We start from the raw sequence: 24,394 nt of genomic DNA, 5'->3' as shown, positions 1-24,394 counted from the left end.
CTCCTCACCCTTAATAATTAACAATAATTGTGGATATTAAGAGCTTGTCTGTGCACACACACACATGAACAAACCAAGATCTTCAGCGTTGTTTTTATTGTTGTATGTAAATCATGTAAATCACAGACGAGTGAATGCTTATCTACTGGAAGTTTTCGCTTGTTTCAGAGACTGAGCGTTCTCAGAAAAAAACAATTACTTTTATTTCTAACTGCTCGCATTAGTCACTCTCGAGGGCTTGAGTTTAATATCTGTCAGGTCTGACGAAACTCTGAGGGGAAAAAATGACAATTGTTCATGAGATGAAAGCATTTGAAACGTCAGCACTCGACTTGCTGGTGAGTCAGCCCGGCCTTGACGCTCCTCACAGAGTTATTCTGTGGCACCCGCCGGAGCAGAAAGATGGATTCTGGGTAGAACGTGTGTCAGGGTCAGATCAGGTGAGATTTTACAACATTATCATAAAAACATTCACTTTTCACTCGGACGAAAGTTCACAGATCAATGTGTTCAACAGTGCTAGCGAAGAAAAATTTAATCCTGTCTGTCGCCGCAACCATAATGATAAACTATATACCATAAAATCACATCACCCAGAATTAATATATAGAACACAATAAGCTGTTAAAATGATATTACGGTCTTGTGTTTAAGGATGATGGTCAAGTATTTGAAACATTGTTTATTAAAATAAATAAATTAATGAATTAATAATAATAATTAAATCATGAAGTTGCGGCTAAGGTAGGGCAAGAAATGAGTCTAAATCACGGCAAGAAAGTAAAATATTTGATGACAGTACCATCTATTGGTTAAAATATCACACACAGTAGTGACTGTCCATTATTTTGAATTTCATTGAATATTTTTTTAAGCACATTCTTCACATTTCATTCATATCTTCTTTAAAACTTGGCCAGTGTTCCCAAAATCTTACCCAAATGTTAGACTTATCTGATATTATACGCAGACAAAAATGACTGTGACGCTTACATTGGAGTAATTTAATAGTTTGACGTGTGAAAATAGGTGTAATAAACACATGCTTGCACTTTATTACCATTTTGAGTTATTCAGTACAATGTTCATGTACATGCCTAAACTTTATATTAGGTGGCCTTAACTATGTTCTTGCATTTAAATTTATCATTTATTGTACATGTTAAATTAATCAAATCAATCAATTATATGTTTTATAAAAAAATACTTCTATGTAATTACATCTGTAATTTATTTCTGTGCTTACATTTGTAATTTCACTATTGATCCATCCTTTACACCTTAACCCACCCTTAACCTTAACCTACCCATACCACCAAACCTGTCCCTAAACTTACCCGTATCCTCCTCCAGAGCAGCAAAGGTGTTTTAGAACATAATAATAAGCACAGTAGTACATTGCACTTATTTTTTGATGTAAGTACACAGTATTAATAAGGTCACCTAATATAATGTCTAAAGTATATAAAAAGTGGACTGATCCACTTGCACTGATTAACATGTACATTTCAATTGTATTTCACTGCATATTATATCAAATGTGTATTTTCATTTTCAGTTTTAAATGCTTTGGTTGTTTGTCAGAATTCCTCTCGTGTTGTCATGCAATAAAACTGGCTACATTTTCTTTGTAAAAATGTCCGTATGTGACCCAGGACCACAAAAACATAAGGGTCAGTTTTTTGAAACTGGGATTTCTACATCATCACTACATTTACACACATCAAAAAAAATTAATACTGAGAAAATCACCTTTAATGCTGTCCAAATGGAAAAAATATTAATGATCAAAAATTAAGTTTTGATATATGTAAAAGTGGAAAATGTATAAAATATCTTAATGGAACTTGATCTTTGTATAATTTTGACCCATACTATCGCTACAAATACACCTGTGCTACAAATGACTGCTTTTGTGTTCCAGGGCCACATATAATAGCTATCAAAATGCCAAAGAAAGCATTTCCTAAGCACACGTATAGAAACGGTAGTGTTACTGTAGAATCACACTTCAGCACTGTTTAGTATGAGACGTCTCCTGAACAGGACAGATCATCATGGTCTCTGAGGCCTTGTCGCAGCAGTAGAGGTAGAAAAACGGGAAGATTTTCTCTCCGAACGAGTCCATGAAGGTGTAGATGTGACTTCTGTTGTGTACGTCGTAGAACGACACCTGTCCTTCTTCGTAGTCCACATAGACGCCGACTCTCTTCAGCTTGGGCTCGATGGACAGCAGCAGGGGTGGAGAGGAAGACACGCGGTATTCCTGGCCTTTCTTCATGGCTAGAGCCCAGTAGCCGTGAGCCGTGCTCACCGAAATACGGCCTTTTCTGTTGACGGACGCCCGGGCCACACCGATGTACCAGTCGTCCTTCTCTCCCACCTGGACCTCCCAGTACCGGCGTCCTGAGGACAGTCCCTCGCGGCCGAGCGCGATCACCACCGTGTCGAAGCGCTCCGGTGTGTCAGCCAGGTCCTGCCACGCTCCCAGATGACGCATCTGATGACCGTCCTCTGACAGCTGCAGCCAGGGGTTCGCCGTGTCCGGGTCATACGTGATGTCCACTTCATAGGGAGCATACAGCAGACACATGAGTGAGAACAGACCAGGACGGGATAAACACACTCGACTGGACTAGTAATGACTGACAGATCAAACATACCTGAGTACTTCTGAACCCTCCTCAGCTCTGTTCATGGCGACAAAAAAACCCATTAATTGATAAGTGCACATTTAGTGCATTCTTTTTTTTCATAATTCTTCTTTATTACAAGCTACTTAAATTTGCTGCCACTTGCTGTGGTGAAAACAAAAGGCAGAGACAGTGATCTGCAGGTTCTTACCTTTTTCTGCAAGTTTTTCTACTTCTTCAGTAAGCGTCTCCTCTAGTTTGAGCACAGCTCTTCTGGTGGTGCCCACACATGGATCTGCATACACACAGGTCTCAGACCAGTCTTTAGTGTGTGGGTGAGACATTAGTGATGGAAAGTTCTGGAGTAGAAGACAAAGGACATAAAAGAAGTAGACCGGCAGACCATGAATAAAACCTTTGAAACTTTTGACCTTTGAATGTGGTGACTATTCTTTCTCTCAAAACAATTTAGATCTGTGTATAACACTATAAAAGTGTACATTAGCAAAAGTTATAGGTAAAATTGCTCCACCTGCAGGAAGTGAATGTGGTCTTCGGTGTGTGAGAGATATTCTAACTCTGTGTTCCTCAGCTTCAGAACATCTATTTCCTGCTCTAGTTCTTGTATTTGTCCATTGGCCCAGCTCTCCGTCTTCCTTTGTTTCTCCTCGATGTCCTGCACCAGTTCGGCCTGGGCCTTCTGGACCGCTTGGATCAGGTCCGCAAACACCTGCATGCTGTCCTCGACTTCTCTTTGAGCGCTGCTCTGTTATCAGGAAAAAACACACACTTATGCAGACCAATAAATGAATAAATAAAATAATATAAATAGAGATGGCCTTTTCTCACTCCAAAATATTTAGTCCTGGCTTTGTTGAATGCTTGCATTTCATAACCTTTACAAAGGTGTTTATTCAAATGAGTTTTCAATAAGTCAAAGCTACAGCAGAAGACATGTGATTTATGTGCTCAAATTACATTATTTGCGGATATTTGTCTTGTTTTTATTTGTCTTGTGTTTTTGAAGAGGGAGATTTGTTTGATTCTAACTGACTGACAACTTGTTTATCTGTGCTTTAGAGCTGAATGGAAGCCCGACAAATCTGTGTTTTGCAGTTACGTGCTCGAAGCTGTATCTTCATTCACATGGATCACTGAACTCATGAAAGGAAAGGCCAACATCTATACATATTAATGCAGCTGAAGCACTTCAGGTGAGACATACAAAACCCCTAAAACTTACCTTGTTCAACTCTATTGAGTGTTTGATAACAGCAACTTTCTTCAGTCGCTCCTGGATCATCTGCTGAACTTCGGCTTCAGTTTTTCTCAACAAAGCCTGTCAATCGCAATGTATTGTGTTAAACCTTTTTACAAAATCTCACCCAACATTTTTTTTACTACAGAATTTGTATAAATACCAAATCTTGTCATTTATACAATAAATTTGCATATTAGCTGAAATTGCCACATAACAAGTTAACAAAATGTTACCTAACCTCAGCAAGCCTTGGATCTTTATTTTATTTTGGATCTTTACTTTCTAATATTTCTGACTGGATGTGCATACAATTATTTATATATGAACTGGGAAAATGCAACACACATGTACTTCTTACTGAACATTGTCTGGGATTCTGCATTAATGTGTGAGCATTATGGATATTGCATAGTCTGTGTGTTATGTTTATCAGTGACATATGGAATGAGTATGTGTCTTTTCAGTCTACAATGAGAGTTAAAATAAATCAATGCACTTTCGTTATACGTGGTGGACAGAATATGAGAATAGGCTACCATAAAAATAGCTGTTGTCATAACAAGTGGTGTGTTTACCTTTTTCTCAGTCCACTCTCGTTCGACAGGAACAGTGTAATGTGCCCTGTGGTCCATCTCTGTGCACAGCACACACACTATGGTCTGATCCTTCTTACAGAACAGCTCCAGTAACCTCTCGTGCTTCTTACACATCCGGTCCTCCAGGTTCTGCACGGGTTCGATCAACTTGTGTTTGGTGAAGCGGGATGTGTGGGTCTTTAAGTGCTCCTCACAGTAAGATGTCAAACACACTAAGCAGGACTTTACTGCCTGTTGCTGAGGGCCAGTGCACACATCACAGGACACCACCTGGGCCCACGGTCCATTAGGAGGAATAAGTTCAGGCATTTCTGTGGGGAGTTCCACAGGGCTCTGTCCTGAGTCTGGTCGCATTGTCTTCTGAAGGTTCGCGACTGAGTTGGTTTTCATTTCCTTAAACTTCTCAGCGATTTCCCTGAGCACTGTGTTGATGCTGATGTCTGGCTGTTTGTAGAAAGTCTTTTTGCACATCGGACACATGTAAAGGGCACTGGACTTCCAGTAGCTGCCAATGCAGGCCATGCAGAAGTTGTGTCCACAAGGTATGGAGACGGGGTTTGTAAACACATCCAGACAGATGGAACAGTGCACCTGCTCCTCCTCTAACATGCTGGTGGGAGATGCCATTCCTGTAAAGACATGAGAATCATGTGCCCTGCAAACAAATGCAGACTTCCAACTTTGAACAACTCACTCACACATACATGCGCATTTATATTTACACATACAGTTAAACATAGAATTGTCAAGTTTGGTCATTTTCAAGTGTCATTACATTATTAGGATTTAACCAAAATCAGGTTGACCTGATCAAAGTTGTTCAGAAAATCTTTGTGATTTATGCTTTGTACTTTGTTGAATGTATTTTCCATCATTAAATGAACAAAATCTCATGTTATGAAAGATTAAATGCTATGCACAGGCTATTTAAAATGTTAATTTCTATAGATAGAAGTGCGTTAGTCAAGCATGTGCCAAGATACATAAAGCATTAACCTCTATATAGACAAAGTGTTTCTTCAGTGAAACTTATCTTGCATTACATTTAATATTTATGTGGGGTGGTGCTATACGTTTCTGGTGTTTAAACATCCAATAGAGTTATGAGGTTTAGTCACAAGCTATTTAACACATTTAATTGGTTGTAAACCCTACAGACAGACATTGAGGTGACGAGTAAACAACAGTAGTAATATACACTTAGAGATTATTGAAGTTATCACAAACCTGAATTCACAGCCAATTTTACTTCCATTATGCGTTGTATCTAAGAGCAAAACATATTGATGTTATGACAAAATTGAATCAAGTAGGTTGGTATTTGAGATTATCCATCAGGAGTTGGTTATATCTTGAGGATGTTTTATGTCAGCATGGAGCAGGGCTTAAATGCAGTTTTCAGGCTCTAGATGATCAACATATTTAAAATGCAAACAAATTTTGTTAATTACTTCATTATTTGATGAAGTTGTATAAAGGCTCCATTACCTACAATAGTACCTTATAATTCTATGTCCTTTCAGAGCATTAAAATGGAGTAGCGTGAATGATGAATGGTGCACAATAAAACCAGGACTATGTTTAAAGAAAGTAATCAGTTTTGAACTCATGCTGATTTTATCGCATAAAACTAGAACTAAATTAGCACAAGATTTTTAAAAACAGATGAATTATCCAGTCCTTTTTTAAAACATGCTTGGTGGCATTATTGCCAGCTTTGCAGTGTGCTAAATATACAAAGTCATTTGGATTTAATTAGCAATCCGCCTGTTGGCTCACTTCCTTGTGCTCTTAGCAACACGCAGCAGTCTTTGACACAGAAAGACTATGATAGGAATATGTAAAGCCTGGCTATTCATAGGACCAAAGAGTAACATCACTCCAAAAATTCAAGGCCTCCCAGACTCCTGCTTCTTTTTGGATCCACGTTTACACGTTTTTGAAATCCCATTATTAAACGCACCTTTGCAGACTCTGCAATAATTATTATCTGGCAACAGAAGATGTTGGAGCATGCTTTCATTAGCAAACGAGTCCTTTTATACATCTACATATCTTGGCTACGAATTTGCCGAAAACATACGGTTCCTTCAAACACCTTCTCTGACCCTAACATTTTTGACTTGAGTTACAGTGTTTTAAGAGGAGACTCACCAGCAGTCTGTTGTAGTCGAATGCCACTGACCACAATGACCGTCCTGGTCTGGACAGGAGTGACATGCGGGACAGCTGACGCCCCCCGTCACCCTGAAATATCTCCCTCACCCCTCCTCCATAGCCTAGTTTCACTATTACACGCCTGAATACAGTTTCAGAAAATATTAACCATTCACTCACTCAAGTTGCTTTCATTTAGCAGTTATGTGTGTGTGTGTGTGTGTTAATTGATGGCATACAATGACAGGTTTATATGGATTTTATTCAAAAGTTCTGAAAAGAAACTCATTATGACACCCTGGTTATAAAAATGAACACATATAGGTGATCAATCAAACATTTTATGATTAAAACAAATTTAAATGTATGATTGATTGAGTTACTCTAATATGCTGATTTGCAGCTCAATAAACATTTCTGATTACTATAAGTGTTTTTAAATTAAAAGAATGACATTTATTTTTTGTATTAACTGTCACTTTTCAGTTTAATGCATCCTAACTGAATAAGACTTAATTCCTTTTTTTTTTGACACCAAACATTTTAACACTAGTGCATACACGGTAAAAAACTTGCCATGTTTCCATTATCCTTCAAAATTGCAAATTAAGAAATACGCCTAATGAAAACGCTTCAATTTTGCACAGACCATATACTCTCACATGAGGTGGTTTTCAGCCGATTCTAAAACGGAAAAATTAGCAAAACTACAATGGAAAAGGGTTTTAAAGCTGCCTGTGGTCTCTCCTTGTGTTTATTCCAGCAATTATCTCTCTGTGCTGCTTCTGTAAAGACACAAGCATATGCCTCCTTTGAATAAATATATCCAAATGACTTATCTTGACAGGCAAAAGGTTACGTTTTAGTCCCATAACATTGGTTAATGGAAATGCCGTCAAAAATCCTTTTTTTAATCAGCAATTATACATTATCGCCAAGGTTTTGCTCAAATCTGTAATGGAAACATGGCTTCGGTCTGCTTCCTTTTCAAAGTTACATTTAGTCTTTGTACACTATATGCATGCCAGCTTCCATTGTGTGTTGTAGGATTTACAAAGAAAACAGTCACGAAAAAGCATTTTGTCCAGAAACCATTTGGAAAGTCTTTAGAGTTGTAACAGTCTTTCAGAAAATGCACTGGAGTGAGTTTGCCGCCTCAGCTGTGTTTAACGGCAGTGATGACCAGAGCTCCGGGGTTCTTTCCGTCCTGATTGATACAAGGGCTGAAAATGGGGTAGACGCTCTCAGTGAAGGCATCGGTGAAGGTGTAGAGATGAGAGCGTGTCTTCACATCATAGAAGGACACCTGACCAGCTTCGTAGTCCAGAAAGATGCCCAGCTTCTGAGGCAGCGAGGCGAGATTGAGAGGAACTCTGCTGCCGGTAAGAGCTTTGACTTCTCCGTTCTTCAGCCACAAACACCAGAAGCCTCCCTCTGGACTGAGGCGGATCTCTCCTTTGCGTCGCACCGACCCGCGGGCCACTCCGATGGTCCAAGCCGTCTTGTGTCCCACGTCTACCTCCCAGTAGTGTCTGCCGGAGAAAAGGCCCTCGCGCGCCAGGACGAAGAGCGCTGGGCTGAAGCGGCGAGGAGCGTCCGTGTGCGTGGAGCTCTTCCGCTGCTCTTCGTAGCGCACCTGGCGCCCGTCCTCGGACAGACAGAGATCACGCTGAGCCGTGATCGGATCCAAGATCACCTCACCTAGAGGACGAGACAGAGATCAGTCCTGTTCCTCACCGGTGAATAGTCACTGAATCAGTTCAACTGTTCAACAATGCCGATTCATTCAGAAAGAAAACACGGCTGCAGCTTTGTTCTGACATACAACAGTGCACTGAAAAGAAAACAAATTATTACTAAGAAGCAACCCATACTGATTTTAATTACTCCTAATCGATCTACAACTTCAAACATAAATAGACAAAAATAGACTAGATTGTGTTTGAATTAAAAGTCAGTCAAAATTAACATTTCTTTGAACTGTGTTTAAAAAAAGAAAAAGAAAATAAAAGTTGTGTTGTGTTGCCCTTTAGATTACTTAATGCATTATCATCTGATTTTATTATGGTTTTGAGTATAATCCCTTATAGATATAAAATAACACATTGGTAATTTTTCCCCAGCTTTTGTAATTTACACTATTGATGATGTGTATATATATATATATATATATATATATATATATATATATATATATATATATATATATATATATATACATTGTTATATATTTTTTTTTTTTTTCTTTTTCCTATTATTATTATTATATATATATATATATATATATATATATATATATATATATATATATATTTTTTTTTTTTTTTTTTTTTTGTACTAAAAAGGTAGTCTTAGCCACACCTACATATTACCCAGCTGTCTTTGATGATTAATTAATGATGATTAGAGCATGATTTGCTTGTTCTTTTTGCTTAGTAAAATATAAACCAATACCTTTTTAAAGACATTTACAATGACATGTGATATTTTGTGAATACATTGTGAAATAAGCTAGTTAATGAGTGTCATTACTGTATGTGTTTATGTGGGCTATTATTATTATTTTGTAGATATCAGGGTGTTTTGGGTGTTTGCTCTGGATATATGTTTGTAGTTATGTCTCATAAGCATTTCCTCAAAATAACAGTGAAGTACAGCTATGAAGCACAATTAATCACTTACATTACATGAATCAGTGTAATACTTTATAATGCAGTGTCAGTGAGCTCAAAGCTGCCCTCTAGAGGAACAGACTGACCGCAGCGTGAACCTTGACCTAAAAATAACTCTGTCTCAATACAGTATCTTCATCAATAAGATAAAAAAGCATGAAACAGTATACAGTGTTAGTCACTGATGCTCATATCAATAGCACTTACTTGCATAATTTTGCAGCTTCCTGAGTTCTGAAAGGAAAACAAACACTTCATGAAGGTTACATAGATCGTGCAAATTAGCAGTTTGAGTTAAGGAAAGTGCAGGGGATAGGCTGGACACATTTTTTCACCTTTCCCATAAAGCCGTTTGACCTCCTGTTGGAATTTGTCCACCAGACAGCAGACAGATTTTCTGATGGTGCTGAGATACAGATCCGTGTTCACGTACACCGATGACCAATCAGCCGGCTCCGGCGGAGGAGGGAGGGACGGCAGGAACTGTAAGGGAAACATTAGCTTCAATAGAGCCCAGAAGCACACGGTTCACTGGAGACTTTGAATGCTGACCTGTAGAAAGAGCACCCTGTCGTGTGTCTGGGCGAGCGCGTCCAGCTCGCTGCTCCTCTTCCTCAGGGTGTTGAGCTCGTGCTCCAGGCCGCTCGCCAGATCTTTGGCCTGCTGCTCCGCTTGTTTCTGTCGTGTGGTGATGAGCTCCAGGAGCTCGGCCTGAGACTGTTCCAGCAGCCGCTGCAGCTCGGCGTAAACAGCCCAGCTCTCCTCGATCTCCTTCTGACTGCTGTCCTGAACACAGAGAGGACGCCAGGCTTTACACACCTCTCCTGTGACTGGCAGGCAGCTCTCAAATACAAATTGTACAAACTAACAAAGTATTGCATAACTTTTTTATTTTACAAGTAACGCAGGCTACTTTGTTTTTCATGTATTGACTAAGAGCTCTTGCGTTGCCATGTTGAGAGAAATTCAACCGTGTCTCATAAAAATATGTATCACTTTTCGCGCAACGCCATTTTGAAGTGCCTTACTGCACATTTTTCATACGTGACACATTTTTATTACGTTGATATAGATATGTATTGCGGTGCTTCAGAAGTGAAATATCCGGGGACTGCTGCTAAAAGTCAATGCTCTAACATGTTGGAAATCTGCCCTACATCTCTAAACCTATCCGATACTAATGCAAAACTGATATAAAAACACATTTGATGATCCAGTCGTGTCATTTCGACTTAAACAGACTGAACTGTTTTATTGAACCGTAGTTACACCGGAGCTCTTCCTCTGTAGTCCGTCTATGAAAACACATAGATATGAAGCTGAATATGTATGATGCTAACATTCAAAAGCGGCGGTTATCAAAACTCCCAGCATATTAATATTGTTTTGAAGTCATAACATGATATCCTTTAAGTATTTTTGTGAAACTAAACTCTGTAAATATGTGTGAAAAGAAATATGCAGTGATATGTACTTGTTGGTACGTTTTCATATCTCTAAAAACTGAACCTAGCTACGTTTATGCCATGAGACCAGGTTTAGAATAAATCAGGAGTATGTGCAGAGGCGTTGCTACTAAATATGAACATGTATTTACTCATTTACTCATATTCCTCAAAAAGAATAAAACCAGTCAAATGCAAACTCAACTATGTTGAACTTTCTTCTCCTGCATACAGACATGAATTTACATTTTCTTCAGCTCGAGGCATATTCATTTCACTTCGGTGCGAACATAACACATTACTAATGCAATGAGTTACTTTTTAAGGAGTAACACAATATTGTAATAACTTTCTCCAACGCTGTTCACATCTCATTCACTAACAGATATTCCTTGGCGAAAGGTTTGACTTCAGTCATGCTGAGCTCCTATCAAAACCTGTAGGGCTGTGAATGAGATCGGAAAGTTCCTGCAGAGGTGAATAACACCATTAAATGTGGATCTCTTTTTCATATAAAGCTATAGTTTGACCACCGTACAGTATATTGTTGCATTGACCACTTTTATGACACTTTAGGGGTTACAGAATATAGAAGGATTTCTATAAAACTACAGGAAACATCACCATAAGATCTCATATTAGATTATTATAATAGTTTTTATTATTTATAATCACATCTCATGCTAAATTACTGTCAAACAGTTACCATTATTTGTATACTCTCTATGTAGACTATGCCTCAAAATGAATAACAGAGACGGGGAAAACAAAAAACAGAAAAGCAAACCAATGCTTTGGAAAAATATTTACCAGTGTTTTACTGCTGATTCTCAAATTCAGCCATACTAATAACATATTACTATTTTTTGTAGTGGAGTGGCAAAGCACCTAAAAGCTTCATGTATTGCCGTCTATCGTACGGCATCGATTTACATTTTTCTTCAGTCTCATGGATATTTGTTTTGTTTTTGTTGTAAACAGCAGACCATTCATCAGAGATTCAAACTTTCTGGCAGTGCATCTTTAATGTTGTCTGACCAGAACGATTTAGAGTCCGACGTGGATCAGATTTTTCCTTTTTTACTGTCATGAAAATGCACAGAACTTTTCCAGGACAGAGACCAGAGAGGAGATCGCATGTTAACATGAACATGCTGAATATCAGCCGAGTGTTTTGACAGGACAGACCGGATGAACCGCTTAAACTCGCTGAAGAGCTGTGTTGATTCAAACCCTTGACCTTCAGTTCAGTTCATCTGAACATATCTATCTCTGTCTACACTAAATACTGTAATCAAGCATTATTGAGTCTAATATGAGTTTTGCCTGCATTTCCCTCCACCCTCCATGTAATTGGACCCTCTTTGTATTTTTAAATGTGACTCACGATGACCCGGTGCTCTTTTTACAGAAAAGCACCGACACGTTAACCTTGCATGCCATTGACACGAACCTGAATCCGATCTCACAGGAAGGATATAATATCACAGATGGAAACGATCCATTTTTGGAGGTAATAATGTCAATAATGTCATTTGTCACAAATGCCTGTTTCCACTTTAAGGCAAATATACTTCCTGTAACTCAAGATATATATTTATTTTCAGTCCAAAACAAAAGGCTTTTCTGTTTCCCTTAAATCCTGCATCGCTGGCGTTGAAGGGAAGTGTTCTCAGTTAAAGAGGGGTGTGACAGGATGGCCAAATATTTGCAGTGCTCTTACTGGTTTTGTCAGATGAAACAAAAGGTAAACAAATATTCTCATAACAGCAGAAAGGCCAAAGTAGAGGTGGCATTCAGCCTGGGTCTGAGACTTTAAGTTACTACAGGTGCATCTCAATAAACTCATGCAAAAGTTCATTTGTTTCAGTAATTCAACTCAAATTTTGAAACTTGCGTATTACACAGACTGAAGTAGTTTAAGTCTTTTGTTTAAGACATTGCACCCAAATCATCACAGACTGAGGAAACTTAACCCTGGACTTCAAGCAACTTGGGCTATGAGCTTCTCCACCCTTCCTCCAGACTCTAGGACCTTGGTTTCCAAATGAAAAACAAAACTTGCTCATCTAAAGAGGACTTCAGACCACTGGGCAACAGTCCAGTTCTTCTCCTTAACACAGTTAAGACGCCTCTGACATTGTCTGTGGTTCAGGAATGGCTTAACAAGAGGAATACGACAACTTGATTGATTCTTTGACCCCAGCCTCAGACAATCCTCACCTTTTCCTTCCACTCAACTTTCAGTTAGCATGCTAGGATACAGCACTCTGTGAACACCCAGCTTCTTTGTCAATGAATGTTGCCTAATTCTAATTTACTGAGGTGCACCTGTGGATATTTTTATATATCGTTTTATCAAATTCGAGATCACAAAGAGCATTTTAATACATGTTTGTCCCTGATTCTGCCTTAGTAATGCGGACTTAAATGGAAGATTATTATTATTTATGAATATCAATAATTATAAAATTTATTGTGACACATTGTTTGTGTTGTTTTGTCATGCGTGATAAATATAGCTTCAAGCGGCGATTACAGTTTGCAATTTATCATCTATTATGTGTTGCTCATGCGTTACAGATTAGAAGCATTTTGTTACTTTTGATTAGCATTGTACTAAGATTTTATGAGGTTGTAAAGACTCGTATAAGTAGCTTTTAGCAAAAATCCAAAATGGTATAAATTTAGACCACCAAGCAATATATATATATATATATATATATATATATATATATATATATATGTGTAAGAATGTCATTCCTAATACAGCTGATCAAAGAAAAATTATCAAAAATGGCCAAGCCTTTTCTGAGAAACAAAGCAACGCAAAGTATGACGGACTCACTTTGATGACTTTGATAGACTGCTTGATCTCCTCGAGTTTCTTCTCTCGCTCCTTGATCAGATGTTTCAGTTCCGACCTTTTCTTTCCCAGCTGACTCTGTGAAGCACACATTAAGATGCACAAATCACATTTCCTGAATTTCCAAGCTCCTAAAACGAACGATTACGTCGTTTAATCTGACCACATTTGATTTACGACTTGTCTGAAGTACTTTGTAACAGCCTATGATCTGATTCATTTTCATGTTTTTATCATTCCATATAGAGTTTTATTTAACCCTATTATGCTCAGTACCAAAAAGAATACACTCTTTTTTTTTATGTAATACAAGCGTTAAAACTCACCGTTTTTTTCTTCCACTCTCGTTCAGTGGAGACTACGTCATGGGCTTTATGCGAGGTCTCTGCGCACTCTTTACACACACACATGTGTTCGTTTCGACAGTAAGCGTCCAGGAGGCGTTTGTGCGTCTTGCACATCTTGTCCTCCAGGTTGTGCATGGGCTCCAGCAGCTTGTGCGAGCTCATCGTCTTCCCCTTCTTATGGTGCCGCAGGTGAGCTTCGCAAAACGAACCCGGGCAGCTCAGACACGACTTCATGGCCTTCATCTTCCGGCCGATGCATGCGTCGCAGGGCACGTCTCCAGCTTTAGCGAAGTCTCCCCAATCGTCGTCTTTCTGCGGGGAATTGGAAAACTCGACGTTGGCCCGGTCGAGCGAGGACATCGTGGACAGACCCTGGAACTGCTCGGCGATCTCGGCCAGCACGCAGTTGACACTGAGCTCTGGTTTTCTGGAGAAGGTTTTCTTGCACATGGGGCACAGGAACTTCTTGCTGTGATTCCAGAAGCCCTGCAGACAGGCCTTGCAGAAAGTGTGACCACACGGAGTGGAGACGGGCTCGACGAAGACCTCCAGACAGATGGAGCAGGAGAACTGCTCCTCCGACAGGATTCGCCCCGGAGACTGCGGGCCTACAAGCGGTTTAGAGAGAAAGTGATGTGATTAGATCAGAGGTAGTGAAAAGTGGAAAACAAAAGAGCAGGAAGAAGGTAGGTTGTGAGGGGTTACACATGGGGGTTCCGTTTTGTTAGATATTTTAGTTTTTTTAAGATCTAAAATGTATATAATAGTGCATCACAGCACCGCACATGTAAGTGCAATTGAGAGGATATTTGGATTCAAGTGTTTACCTGCTTATTTTCTCCTATTGATTGTCTATTTATCATCTCTTTCATTGCTCAGTCCAATCGACTGAGGTGTTTACGAGGCTTTTCAGTCCACTTGAGCCATTAATCTGATTACTAACAGGTTACTTGGGTGTACGTATATAGCTAGTCAGATGTGTGTTTTATACATGCATGTTTTTAGTTGATCGTATACATGTGCAAATTCAGGCCTTGCACAACGACATTTGTGCACCAACATATCTATGAATAGGTATTTTTTCCATCCCAATGCAACTTGTGGGGAAAATATGGGATAAAGAAATGTTTTTATCCAGTGTGTTCAAGAGAACAAAATGTAAGTCTCAATGGTAAAAGTTTTTTATACACATCTTTCACCCAGTGCTTTTTTAACCTCAAATATATATGTGTGTGTGTTTGTGTGTGTGTGTGTGTGTGTGTGTGTGTAAAAATAGCTACTAAATAAAAGACTTTCAGGTCCCACCTACAATTCAAAGGACTTCAGGGAACACCCATCACTGAACAAAAATCAAGAACAAAACAATAACAGATACTGAAAAAATAGCATACCCTAATAACATTCAAATAACGCGAATAGAAAGCTATGTGTGCAGGTGACTGTGAAGGTATCAGAGCAGGGAGAGTTAGCGTAGGAGTTAAGTGTGTGTGGGCTGTTAACACAAAGGTCACATGTTTAGTTTCAGGTGAAGGTGGCCCATTATCTGAAGAGTTACTCGAGCTCTCGGGCGCTTTTGTGTCCTTCAACAAATCACTTGAGCTTACAGATTGTGAGAAGTTTTTTTTTTTTTTTAAATAAAGCCTGAATCAAAGTGAAGGTTCGCCGAAGACTTACAGTCTAGATTGGAAGGGAAAAAGCAACATTTTAGGAGTCATCCTTTGACGTTTTACTAGCACTTAGCCTGACCAAACTCCCTTTTTGTGAGACACGTCTACTAACCTACTAACATTCCCTTCACGCAACACATTTTCGGTTCATAGCGCAAAATATTAAAGCTTTCAAAAAAGAATTGTGAACAAAACTGCAACAGGTCGCCAAGCCCAGTGGATCCGTCCTGATTCACCAGCCGTGGTCACTGACAGCTGATTTAGGGCTTATATAAGCTCACAGTTTCTTATCAGATGTGTGAAGGACGTGCAAACGGCACAATGCAGACGTCACCGTGTCATCTCAGGAATGCTGTACAACAGGCTTTTCTCTGACTTCGACAGAATTCAAATCCAAACAACTGTCTGTTGTTTGCTCTTTAACTTGCGTCCAAACAAAAGCCCCTTTATATTAACTGCTACGAACTTACATTTAAATTAATCATTTGGTACGATGCTTAGTGAGCATACATGTTTTCACGTCGCACTTATGTTTTTAAAAAAGGCCTATATGTAATTACATCTGTAATACATTTCCGTCCTTACATTTATAATTATACTTTTGATCTGTTGAAACGAGTGTATTTGTTTAAATATCTGTAATTGCAAGTTGTGCAATGATGTTGCAACTAAGTGCTTTTAAAATATTAACTTAATAATCCTTTACGTGTGTTTTAATATGCAAGTCAAAACATCAAAATGAGCACATTTCCTTAAAGCACCACAAAAGGACAATGATTTTCTTAAGTGTACCCAGAAAAACATTCTCAGAAAAGTTTCTGTAAGTACACTTAAGTGGCCTTATTTTATTAGAACACTGCAAGTGCATTTTTGTTAACATTGTCAAAAGGGCATTACATGTGGCTTCATCCAGGTAAGTAACTACCTGCTTTTATTTGCTTAATGTCTGTCAGAAATAACCCCGGGTCAGTCGGTCATTACGTATAGAATGATAAAGCGAGAAGAGAGTTGAATAAGCAGAGATTGAGACTTACACTGCATGGCGAAGGCTCTTGTCGTAGTTTCCTTGAAAGTGAAGGGTGTGTGAGAAAGAAACCTGTTCTCACGCTCTCTCTCTCTCTCCGCTCTGTGTTTGCTGTGGGTGTGTCTTCACACACACCTGTGACCGGAGCTTCAATGTCCGACTCGAATAAAGCCGCTTTTTAAACTCGCGATTTCTTTTTAAAAGCTCAGCTCTGATGAATTCTGTATCACAGGAGAGTTTGTGCTAGTCGCTGTGTGGTTGTAGTCATTAAACGACGTGTTGTGTAATGATGCAAGATTATTTTATTATTATAGGCTGAAGTTCACGCAGAGTATATGTGGTTTTCCTTTTAATGCATCTTACTGTGTGTGGAATTTCACAGAATCCCATTCCCCTCGAAAGCTGTTCTGTTGGCTGAAAGATATTTCCTACAGAATACATACTGCTATATACAGTATATCAGCTGTCTATATATAGAATGCACTAAAAATATACTAAAAATACAAGCAAGTGGTGAGCAGCTGAAAGTCACATATAGTTGAAAGTCAAAGCGATATATATATATACACTTTTTGAAACCTCCATTTACCAGTTTAACAGCTCTCAATGATCTCCTATAAAGCCCAGTTTAGAGAACACCTGACAGGAGATCAGAGACCATTCCTTTTTTCCAGCTCCATGTTGGTGCTTTCTCTCTTCAGTTCACCTCAATCATTTTCTACAGGGTTCAGGTCAGAGGACCGGGATGGCCAGAAGAAGCTTGGTTTTGTGCTCAGTGACCCATTTTTGTGTTGTTTTTGAGGTTTGTGTTTGGGTTATTTTACGGATGGAAGACCAGACATGGCCCGTTATAAGATTTCAGCCTCATTCAGTCCCATCGGAAGGTCTAGTCACGTCTGATAGGTGAATATGCTGGAGATTGTTTTTGGATGAGCTAGGAGAATTTTCTTGAAATCCTCCCAAACAAAATGGAGTGTTTTAAGTGCTGTTTGACTTTTTTTTTTTTTTTTTTTTTTTTTTTTGACACCAAGACTATTATTTAAAGAAATTCTCCAGCTAGGGTCATTCAGAGTCTTCATCCACTCTATACACGCGTCCTCTTCCAGACGGTTTCATAACATTTTATGTTAATTGGAAATTCTCAATTATTGACCTGATGACGGAAATGGTCATTTTCCCTGCTCTAGCTCTTTTCTTAAAGCCACTTTACTAATTTGTGAAGCTCAGTTATCTTTTCCTGCACATCAGAAATATGATCTCTGTTTTTTTTCTCCTTGTGATAGATGATTAAGGGAATTTGGCCTTTGTTTTCCCTCCGATGTATATTTCTGTGAGACAGGAAGCCATGGCTGGATAATTTCATGGATATTTCACCCTGGAGTGCTCAAAATATATGAATGGGGATACACTTCAGATGTATTTTACTCATAAGAATTTCTAGGGGTTTCAATAATTGTGTCCAACATGTATTTGAGCAAAAACATTCATTTCACAATGACATTTCCCTCCATTTTAAATACTTATTCAATGAAAGGTTGGATTTTTGTGAATTTTTTAAATGAAAGATCAAAAGGATTAATAAGGCAGATTCCACAGCCTTCTTTGATCATATTTATCATCCAATCAGTGCAGGATTGCTTATAAAGAACTTTCTTCATTTTAGCGGTGTGAAAAAGTGTATGCTTAACATTGTTCACTATCCTTTAGAAATCATAATAATATGCTGATTTGCTGTTGAAGAAACATTTATCAATAGCTCAGTGTTTTTTGTGGAAACCGTGATTCTCAGATGAACTTCAAAAGAACTGGATTTATTAGAAACAGGAATATTTTGTGATATTTGAAATGTTTTTGACACTTATGTTCGTTTACTTTGCCCAAATGCACAGAGGTTCAAGTATCGTTTTGTTGTTGTTGTAGATCGGATACGATCCCAGATGGTTTTGTTTGTTTGTTTGTTTCCAGCTGTTCCTGACAGTCTTGAGGAAGAGGAGGATGCTTTACCTTCATCACACAGAGGAGGGCAGCACTCCGCTATCTCTGGTCCTGTCACAGCATTGCCGCAATCCTGTAAATGTTTCAGTGCCCTGACATCACACACACACACACACACACACACACACACACACCCTGACCAGTGTTTAAACACATCCTCATCCGGAGTCATCCGAGTCAGTTCTGACACGTGTTCGAGGTGTCGAAGGACAAATGCAGCCCTGAAAGACACGTCTGACAGATGTTTGATAAAAATAATTCTTTTCACCTCATCAGCCACGTTTTATTCCGATCTCCGTTTACCGTGAAGTCTTTCTTGCTGATCTACGCACTCCAGCCTGCGCTTCATTTTCCGCTTTCTCTCTGTCTTTTTCTCTTCTGTCCATGTGCTCAGTGCCTCAATCATTGTGTTCCCTCTCAGGGTTATTATTAGAAGCTCTGTTCTCTCTCTTATTTTCTCCCTCTGTCTCTCCACCCCCGCGTAACAGCACTTTACGCCGCTGCTGCAATCGTGCACACACACACACACACACACACACATGCACACACTCACGCACACACTCACGCACACACACACACACACACACACATATTCTTCCCCTCAGATCCTGTGTCGATGTATTCTTTAGGTGTACACTTACACACACAACCCATTATGTCACCGTTTCTCCTCCCCCCTCTCTCTTTTTCACTCCCACCATGAGCCCAGAAAAGAACATACAGCCCAGATTTCTCATGACATCATGTTGAGTCACACAGATGCTTTAAACTGTACAGAAATCCTGCAGGTAAAAGAGGGATTCCTGACATAATACACGCAATCCGCTTCGCTTTAAAAACTCAAGGTTCAATCCGGTTTGTTTCAGCCCAATCTTATGAGAAAACCGAATTCTTTGGAGGTGGTGATTTTAATGTGAATTCGTAATGATTGATTTTTTTAGAAAGTCTAGCCCTAAAGATCATTAGTAAGCTGTAGGCAAATGACATTATATGCTTTCATATGCATTGGCCATCAGTTCGCCACCTACACCATTATGAGGACAAAGAAATCTTTCTTCATTGACAGACCAACTCGAGAAAACATAACCGTTTTACAATAAAAGCAAGAAAGTCCTTGTCTAAACCAAAGAAAAATTACATTTTTCGATTTAATACAAATTAATGGACAAATTGCCATGGGTGAGTGTTCATTTGTTTAAACAAATGACTGTTAGGATTTGTGGTGGCTTATAGTAACTTATAGTAACCCATTTTGACATACACCCTCAGAAATAAAAGGTACAAAAGCTTTCAGTGGGGCGCTATCTTTTGAGGGGTTAATTTTTGTACCTAACCGCTCCTAGTGAAAGCGTTTGTACCTTTATTTCTCAAAGCGTATTGCATAGGAAACAAATTATGGAAATTACACTTATTGAAAGAAAATCCTTTAATTTGCAAAAAAGTTCTTATGCTCACTTGAGGTGTTTTTTGACTTGTGTGATGTAATTAACTAGGGATGGAAACCCATTATCCAAAGAAATTCCTCCATGCACATGCAATCTGTGATTTGCGAGACTATATGTAGAAATTCTCTTACGGTCATTCTGAAATGCAATGAAATGTTGGGTGGAAATAGTGCTTATTCGCAAATGTTTTATGAAATATACCAGTTTGAATGGAAGCCCAGCTATTGAGATGAATGGAAAGCTGTTTTCAGGCCTTATAAATGAAAGCTAGATTCCAAATCGAGGTCATTATCAAGTCTGCTTGCATTTTTCTCACTGTCACCGATCACCGGGCAGTTCTCCACCACAGATTGATGTGCTAATCTTAGCATATTTTACCTTTCAAACGGCTTGTCTCAGTCTGTTGATGCTATGCTGTCTCTTCACACCACGAGAGCAGCTCTGGGGATGTTTCTGAGTCTGATACGGTGTTACGGCACGTTTGATTTCCGTGTGATAGCCGTAAGGGCCGTCTGGAGGGGTCTCATGGCTCATTTTATTGCATCATCGTTTTCATGAATGTTTTCCCTTTAGTGCACTACTACATATTTAACTACTGTACTCCACTGCTATATACTTAAGAGTGTTTTTAAATGAACTGTGTGTTTAAATTCTGAAAAAAAATCACCATTTTCATTTGTTTACAGCTCTGAGCTTCCAGGTTCATCCCCAGTTTCCTAGGTGTTGCGCATCAGTTTCCATACTGTTTCCCAGTAGTGTTCTTGTCTCTTCCCACGTGCTACTTTTGGGAGATTACACAGAGGCCCGAGGCGGCTGCTGATGGGCTCCTGCACTCTGGAGACCGCAGCTAATGAAGCTGAAGTCTATACTCATCAGCCGTGAAGCCAAACAGACTGACTCAGGGGACGGATAGACGGAAACCAACCTCCTCTAGGGATAACTACACGAACTGGGAGGATGCTTTTCTTCAACACTGATCTAGGACCAACTTCCCCTGTTGGGATTACACAGGTAACTGAAACACGGAAACAAAATGCTGTCCTCAGATCGGTAGGAAAATAAAAATGCACAGATGGGAGATGACAGAGGGGAACATTTTAGTGCAAGGACGTCATAACATGGATTAATGAGGTCAGCGTTCCAACGTTTGAGTGCCATGGGTAATAAATGTATTATTCTCTGACCTGCATATGTTTTATTTTTACCTTAATTATCCATAGTTGGCACTTTACAAAGGTCTGCAAAAGTCATATTTGTGTTCTTTTTTGAGTCAGCAAAAGGTGTTTCACCTTCAGACAGTTGTTTATACACCTTACTAGGAAGTTGAAAATTTAAAGTAAAAAGTTGAAAACTGGAAAAAGAGTGGGCCATTGGGTGGCAATGTCAAAGCCTGAGGAAAAAGTGAGCTCCTGATTCAAAACCACAAGCCAAGAGGCATTCTTGTGTTAAGTTTACTCCATTTTTCCCCCACAATCCTTTGACTGGGCAAGTTAACTCAACTAGTCTTTACTCTGTGGAAAGGATCTAATGATGTGTCTTTCTAAGTTCCCCAATTTAATTCAGAGACTGTTCCATGTTTAATAGGGGAGACTTAATAAAATCAAAGTTGAGAACTGTGATCGTGGAAACTTCCAATAGCTTTAAGTATTTTAAAGTGCCCCTATTATGGATTTTTGAAAATGACCTTTCATGCAGTGTGTAACAGCTCTAAGTGAATGAAAACATTCATGAAATGAGTCAGTTTTAAAACAAATCCTAAGCCATTTTATGTTTACGTCAACGTGAAACTTTAGCATATTGCCTGCCCACTCGTGGCCCGCACAGACCTGGGAAAATCTATAGACTTGTGTGTTGGTCTGAGTGAAAATGCTAATTCTTTTTTTGAAACTAGGTGCAGCTTTTAGAGTGGTAAAAATAGCAGTTTTGTTAGTAACACTGTAAACAAAGTAGCACTGCACTATCAGGCATTACTGGCAAGATGAAATGAAAATGAGACCAATCGATATATCACTGCAGATTAGCGTCACACAAATGTTTGAGCAAATCAGGTAAAAATAAATGCATATTATGACACTGAAAACATTTTTTGACCTTGCATGTATGTCAACCTGTTGTTGGGGTCTCCCGAAAATCAAAATATAAACCTTCCATGAGCCATAATAGGAGAACTTTAAGGGTATGGTGAAAACAGACAAACGATCATACCAGAAGAACACAAAACCACAGTTTTTGAGGTTTTCTTAAGCAAGTTGCAGCAAGTTTTAATTGTGCAGAGTTAAATAAACAGAGGGCTGTTTGAGTGCTGTATCTCTCACTCCTCCACACATAGAGTACAGTAGTTGGAAACAGAAAATACAGGGTTCTGCACCTCAGAAAGATGATTTGTCACAAGCATTTCCACATTTCTTCTCTATGACACACAGTAAAAGCAGTAACATACTGTAAACCTCAACATTTCCAATCCGTACCCTCGCAGCACCTCAATGTGAACCAGAGTTATAAAAGAACAAAACGATGGATTCTCAGTCGAATTACGAGGGCAGATTATAGCGTGACTGACGTCTATCTTGTTCAATCTGAAGTTCAGCCCAGTGAGTGAAGAGTACAAGCACTAAGACAGTGAGAATGATACAACCTGGTTTGTTTTAAGAGGTTAGCAGATAAGCAAGGCTGGGTTTCGGGATGCATTTGATGGCGATTCTTGACTTCGGTGGATTCCCTGCAGTGGATGCGGAGGTCTGTCGGTGTCTCCGGCACTTGGAGATGCTCCCATCTCTCGTAGCATCGGCGTTATTGCTAAAGGTTCCAGCTGATTTCAAGAAAACGTCTTCCCTACCATCCCCTCTCTAACCGTCAGCTGGCTGGAAAGGTTTAGACACATGCAAAATGTGGCTGTAGTACTATGTGCTCAATGAATGGTGAGCTTCTTTTCTCGGTGAGCCAAATTCTATCACGCCTCATTTCTGAGCCCTTAACTGGATTAGCTTGCAATGAAGGGCGAGAAGGAGAAAGCAGACAGCTGAAGAATTGGAACAAGACCGATGTCAATCACTCAAGTGCAGGATGGAATCAAAGCTGCTGAATGGAACCAAGAAATATCATGTTTTAGATATACAGCTGCATGCTTTCAATGTACAGTATCCTATTCATTTTGCCTCTATGTGGAATAATATTATGTTGTAGTACAGTATCTGTGACATCAGTATGGACCACAGCTGCTCCGTCATATATTCCATCAAACTCTAAAACGGGCTTCGAAATCCCAGCGTAGTTGACATGCCATACAAGAGAGATTAGGGATTGAAAAGCCTTCAGGGGAAGCAGAACGAGGCCATGGTTAAAATGGGCCATAAAATATGACAGAGGGACAAATGAAAGCGTTCTTGTGGGTGCAACGAGTCAATGAGAGGTAGAAACAAAAAGGAAAAAACAATGAGTACGGGGTCCAATGTGTTTTTTTTTAAGTTATTTTTGCGTCTTACCACTGCAAATTCGACTAAGTAAATCGGCCCATTGGGTTATGAAGGTAACTTTCATACAAAGCTGAGCCTGAGCAAAGAGATTTTCTCCTTTAAATAGAAAAAGAGGTTACATTCCAATAATAATTAATAGAGCATTAATTAGTTTGAGACAAGAGACTGAAGCGCAGATAGAGGCCTGGCTTTTCAGAGCAGGTCAGTGTGCCACATGCAGATTTTAATGCGAGGAAAAGTGCGAATGCCCGGAAGTTGTGCACTGGGGATTTGGAGTTACTATTCACGGCCAATAATCTTGTGCGTTTTTGTTTCCTCCTCACATCTTACACATGTTTCTCTTGTCTGATCTCTCCAGCGTCTTTAAATCTGTGGTGGTGTGTTGGGAAGCGCAGGCGGTCAGTACTGTGTGTTTGCGCCTCGGCTCGCGTTACCACTGCTGCAACACGATAGCGTATCCTGATCCTGCCCGATGACTGGCTAAACTGATCGATGATTTCATTTCGGTGGCCAGTGGCTCTCGCTCTGCGTACTATTCTGATCAGATGTCACAGGGAGAACAGGATCGATTGCAAGGACGAGGGCAAAGTTTCTTACACCGTTTTAGGCATCTCTTCCATCTTTTATCCTTCGCCGTAGATGCTTTTTGAAGCATTTCTTCCAGGTCTTCTTGGCTCTTGTCTTTTGCTTCTTTGTGCTGACCGCAGGTGCATCAATAATTCAGATCGGTAAGGAAATCGCATACCTTTTAGGTTAAGGTTATTTTGACTACAACAGGCGGTAGGCGCTTGTCTGGACTACTCAATTGTGCTA

General features: G+C 39.4%; 2 protein-coding genes across 3 annotated transcripts; both read right to left on the bottom strand.

Moving 5' to 3' along the window:
• Positions 1-77: 77 nt before the first annotated feature.
• Positions 78-6,718, bottom strand: si:dkey-46i9.6 (E3 ubiquitin-protein ligase TRIM58). Of its 2 annotated transcripts, XM_043243341.1 has the most exons (8): positions 6,645-6,718; positions 5,718-5,757; positions 4,470-5,119; positions 3,877-3,972; positions 3,166-3,399; positions 2,845-2,992; positions 2,664-2,690; positions 78-2,565 (listed from the first exon to the last, which is right to left on the bottom strand). In XM_043243341.1, the coding sequence occupies exons 1-8, from the start codon at positions 6,708-6,710 to the stop codon at positions 2,012-2,014; spliced, it is 1,815 nt and encodes a 604-aa protein (XP_043099276.1). In that variant the 5' UTR covers positions 6,711-6,718; the 3' UTR covers positions 78-2,011. The 2 variants fall into 2 exon arrangements, with proteins under 2 accessions (XP_043099276.1, XP_043099278.1); XM_043243343.1 differs by lacking the exon at positions 5,718-5,757 and having other exon boundaries at positions 6,645-6,709.
• Positions 6,719-6,890: 172 nt separating this feature from the next.
• On the bottom strand, positions 6,891-16,893 carry btr12 (bloodthirsty-related gene family, member 12). The gene is made up of 7 exons (XM_043243053.1): positions 16,679-16,893; positions 13,957-14,585; positions 13,613-13,708; positions 9,872-10,105; positions 9,655-9,802; positions 9,527-9,553; positions 6,891-8,348 (listed from the first exon to the last, which is right to left on the bottom strand). The coding sequence occupies exons 1-7, from the start codon at positions 16,683-16,685 to the stop codon at positions 7,804-7,806; spliced, it is 1,686 nt and encodes a 561-aa protein (XP_043098988.1). The 5' UTR covers positions 16,686-16,893; the 3' UTR covers positions 6,891-7,803.
• Between the last annotated feature and the right edge of the window lie 7,501 nt (positions 16,894-24,394).

The sequence above is a fragment of the Puntigrus tetrazona genome, chromosome 7 (assembly GCF_018831695.1).
Source record: "Puntigrus tetrazona isolate hp1 chromosome 7, ASM1883169v1, whole genome shotgun sequence".
In the NCBI taxonomy this organism is placed as follows: Eukaryota; Metazoa; Chordata; class Actinopteri; order Cypriniformes; family Cyprinidae; genus Puntigrus; species Puntigrus tetrazona.
This window is presented reverse-complemented; position numbering and strand designations above follow the sequence as displayed.

Bases quoted from the DNA above. Each gene is read 5' to 3' on its own strand.
- si:dkey-46i9.6 (XM_043243341.1), bottom strand. From the start codon at position 6,710: ATGTCACTCCTGTCCAGACCAGGACGGTCATTGTGGTCAGTGGCATTC. The intron at 5,120-5,717 runs GTTTGTGATAAC...ATGTCTTTACAG, and splicing joins AAAATTGGCTGTGAATTCAG to GAATGGCATCTCCCACCAGC. The intron at 3,973-4,469 runs GTAAACACACCA...TGCGATTGACAG, and splicing joins GAGAGTGGACTGAGAAAAAG to GCTTTGTTGAGAAAAACTGA.
- btr12 (XM_043243053.1), bottom strand. The intron at 13,709-13,956 runs GTGAGTTTTAAC...TGTGCTTCACAG, and splicing joins GAGAGTGGAAGAAAAAAACG to AGTCAGCTGGGAAAGAAAAG. The intron at 8,349-9,526 runs GTAAGTGCTATT...CTCGTCCTCTAG, and splicing joins GAAGCTGCAAAATTATGCAA to GTGAGGTGATCTTGGATCCG.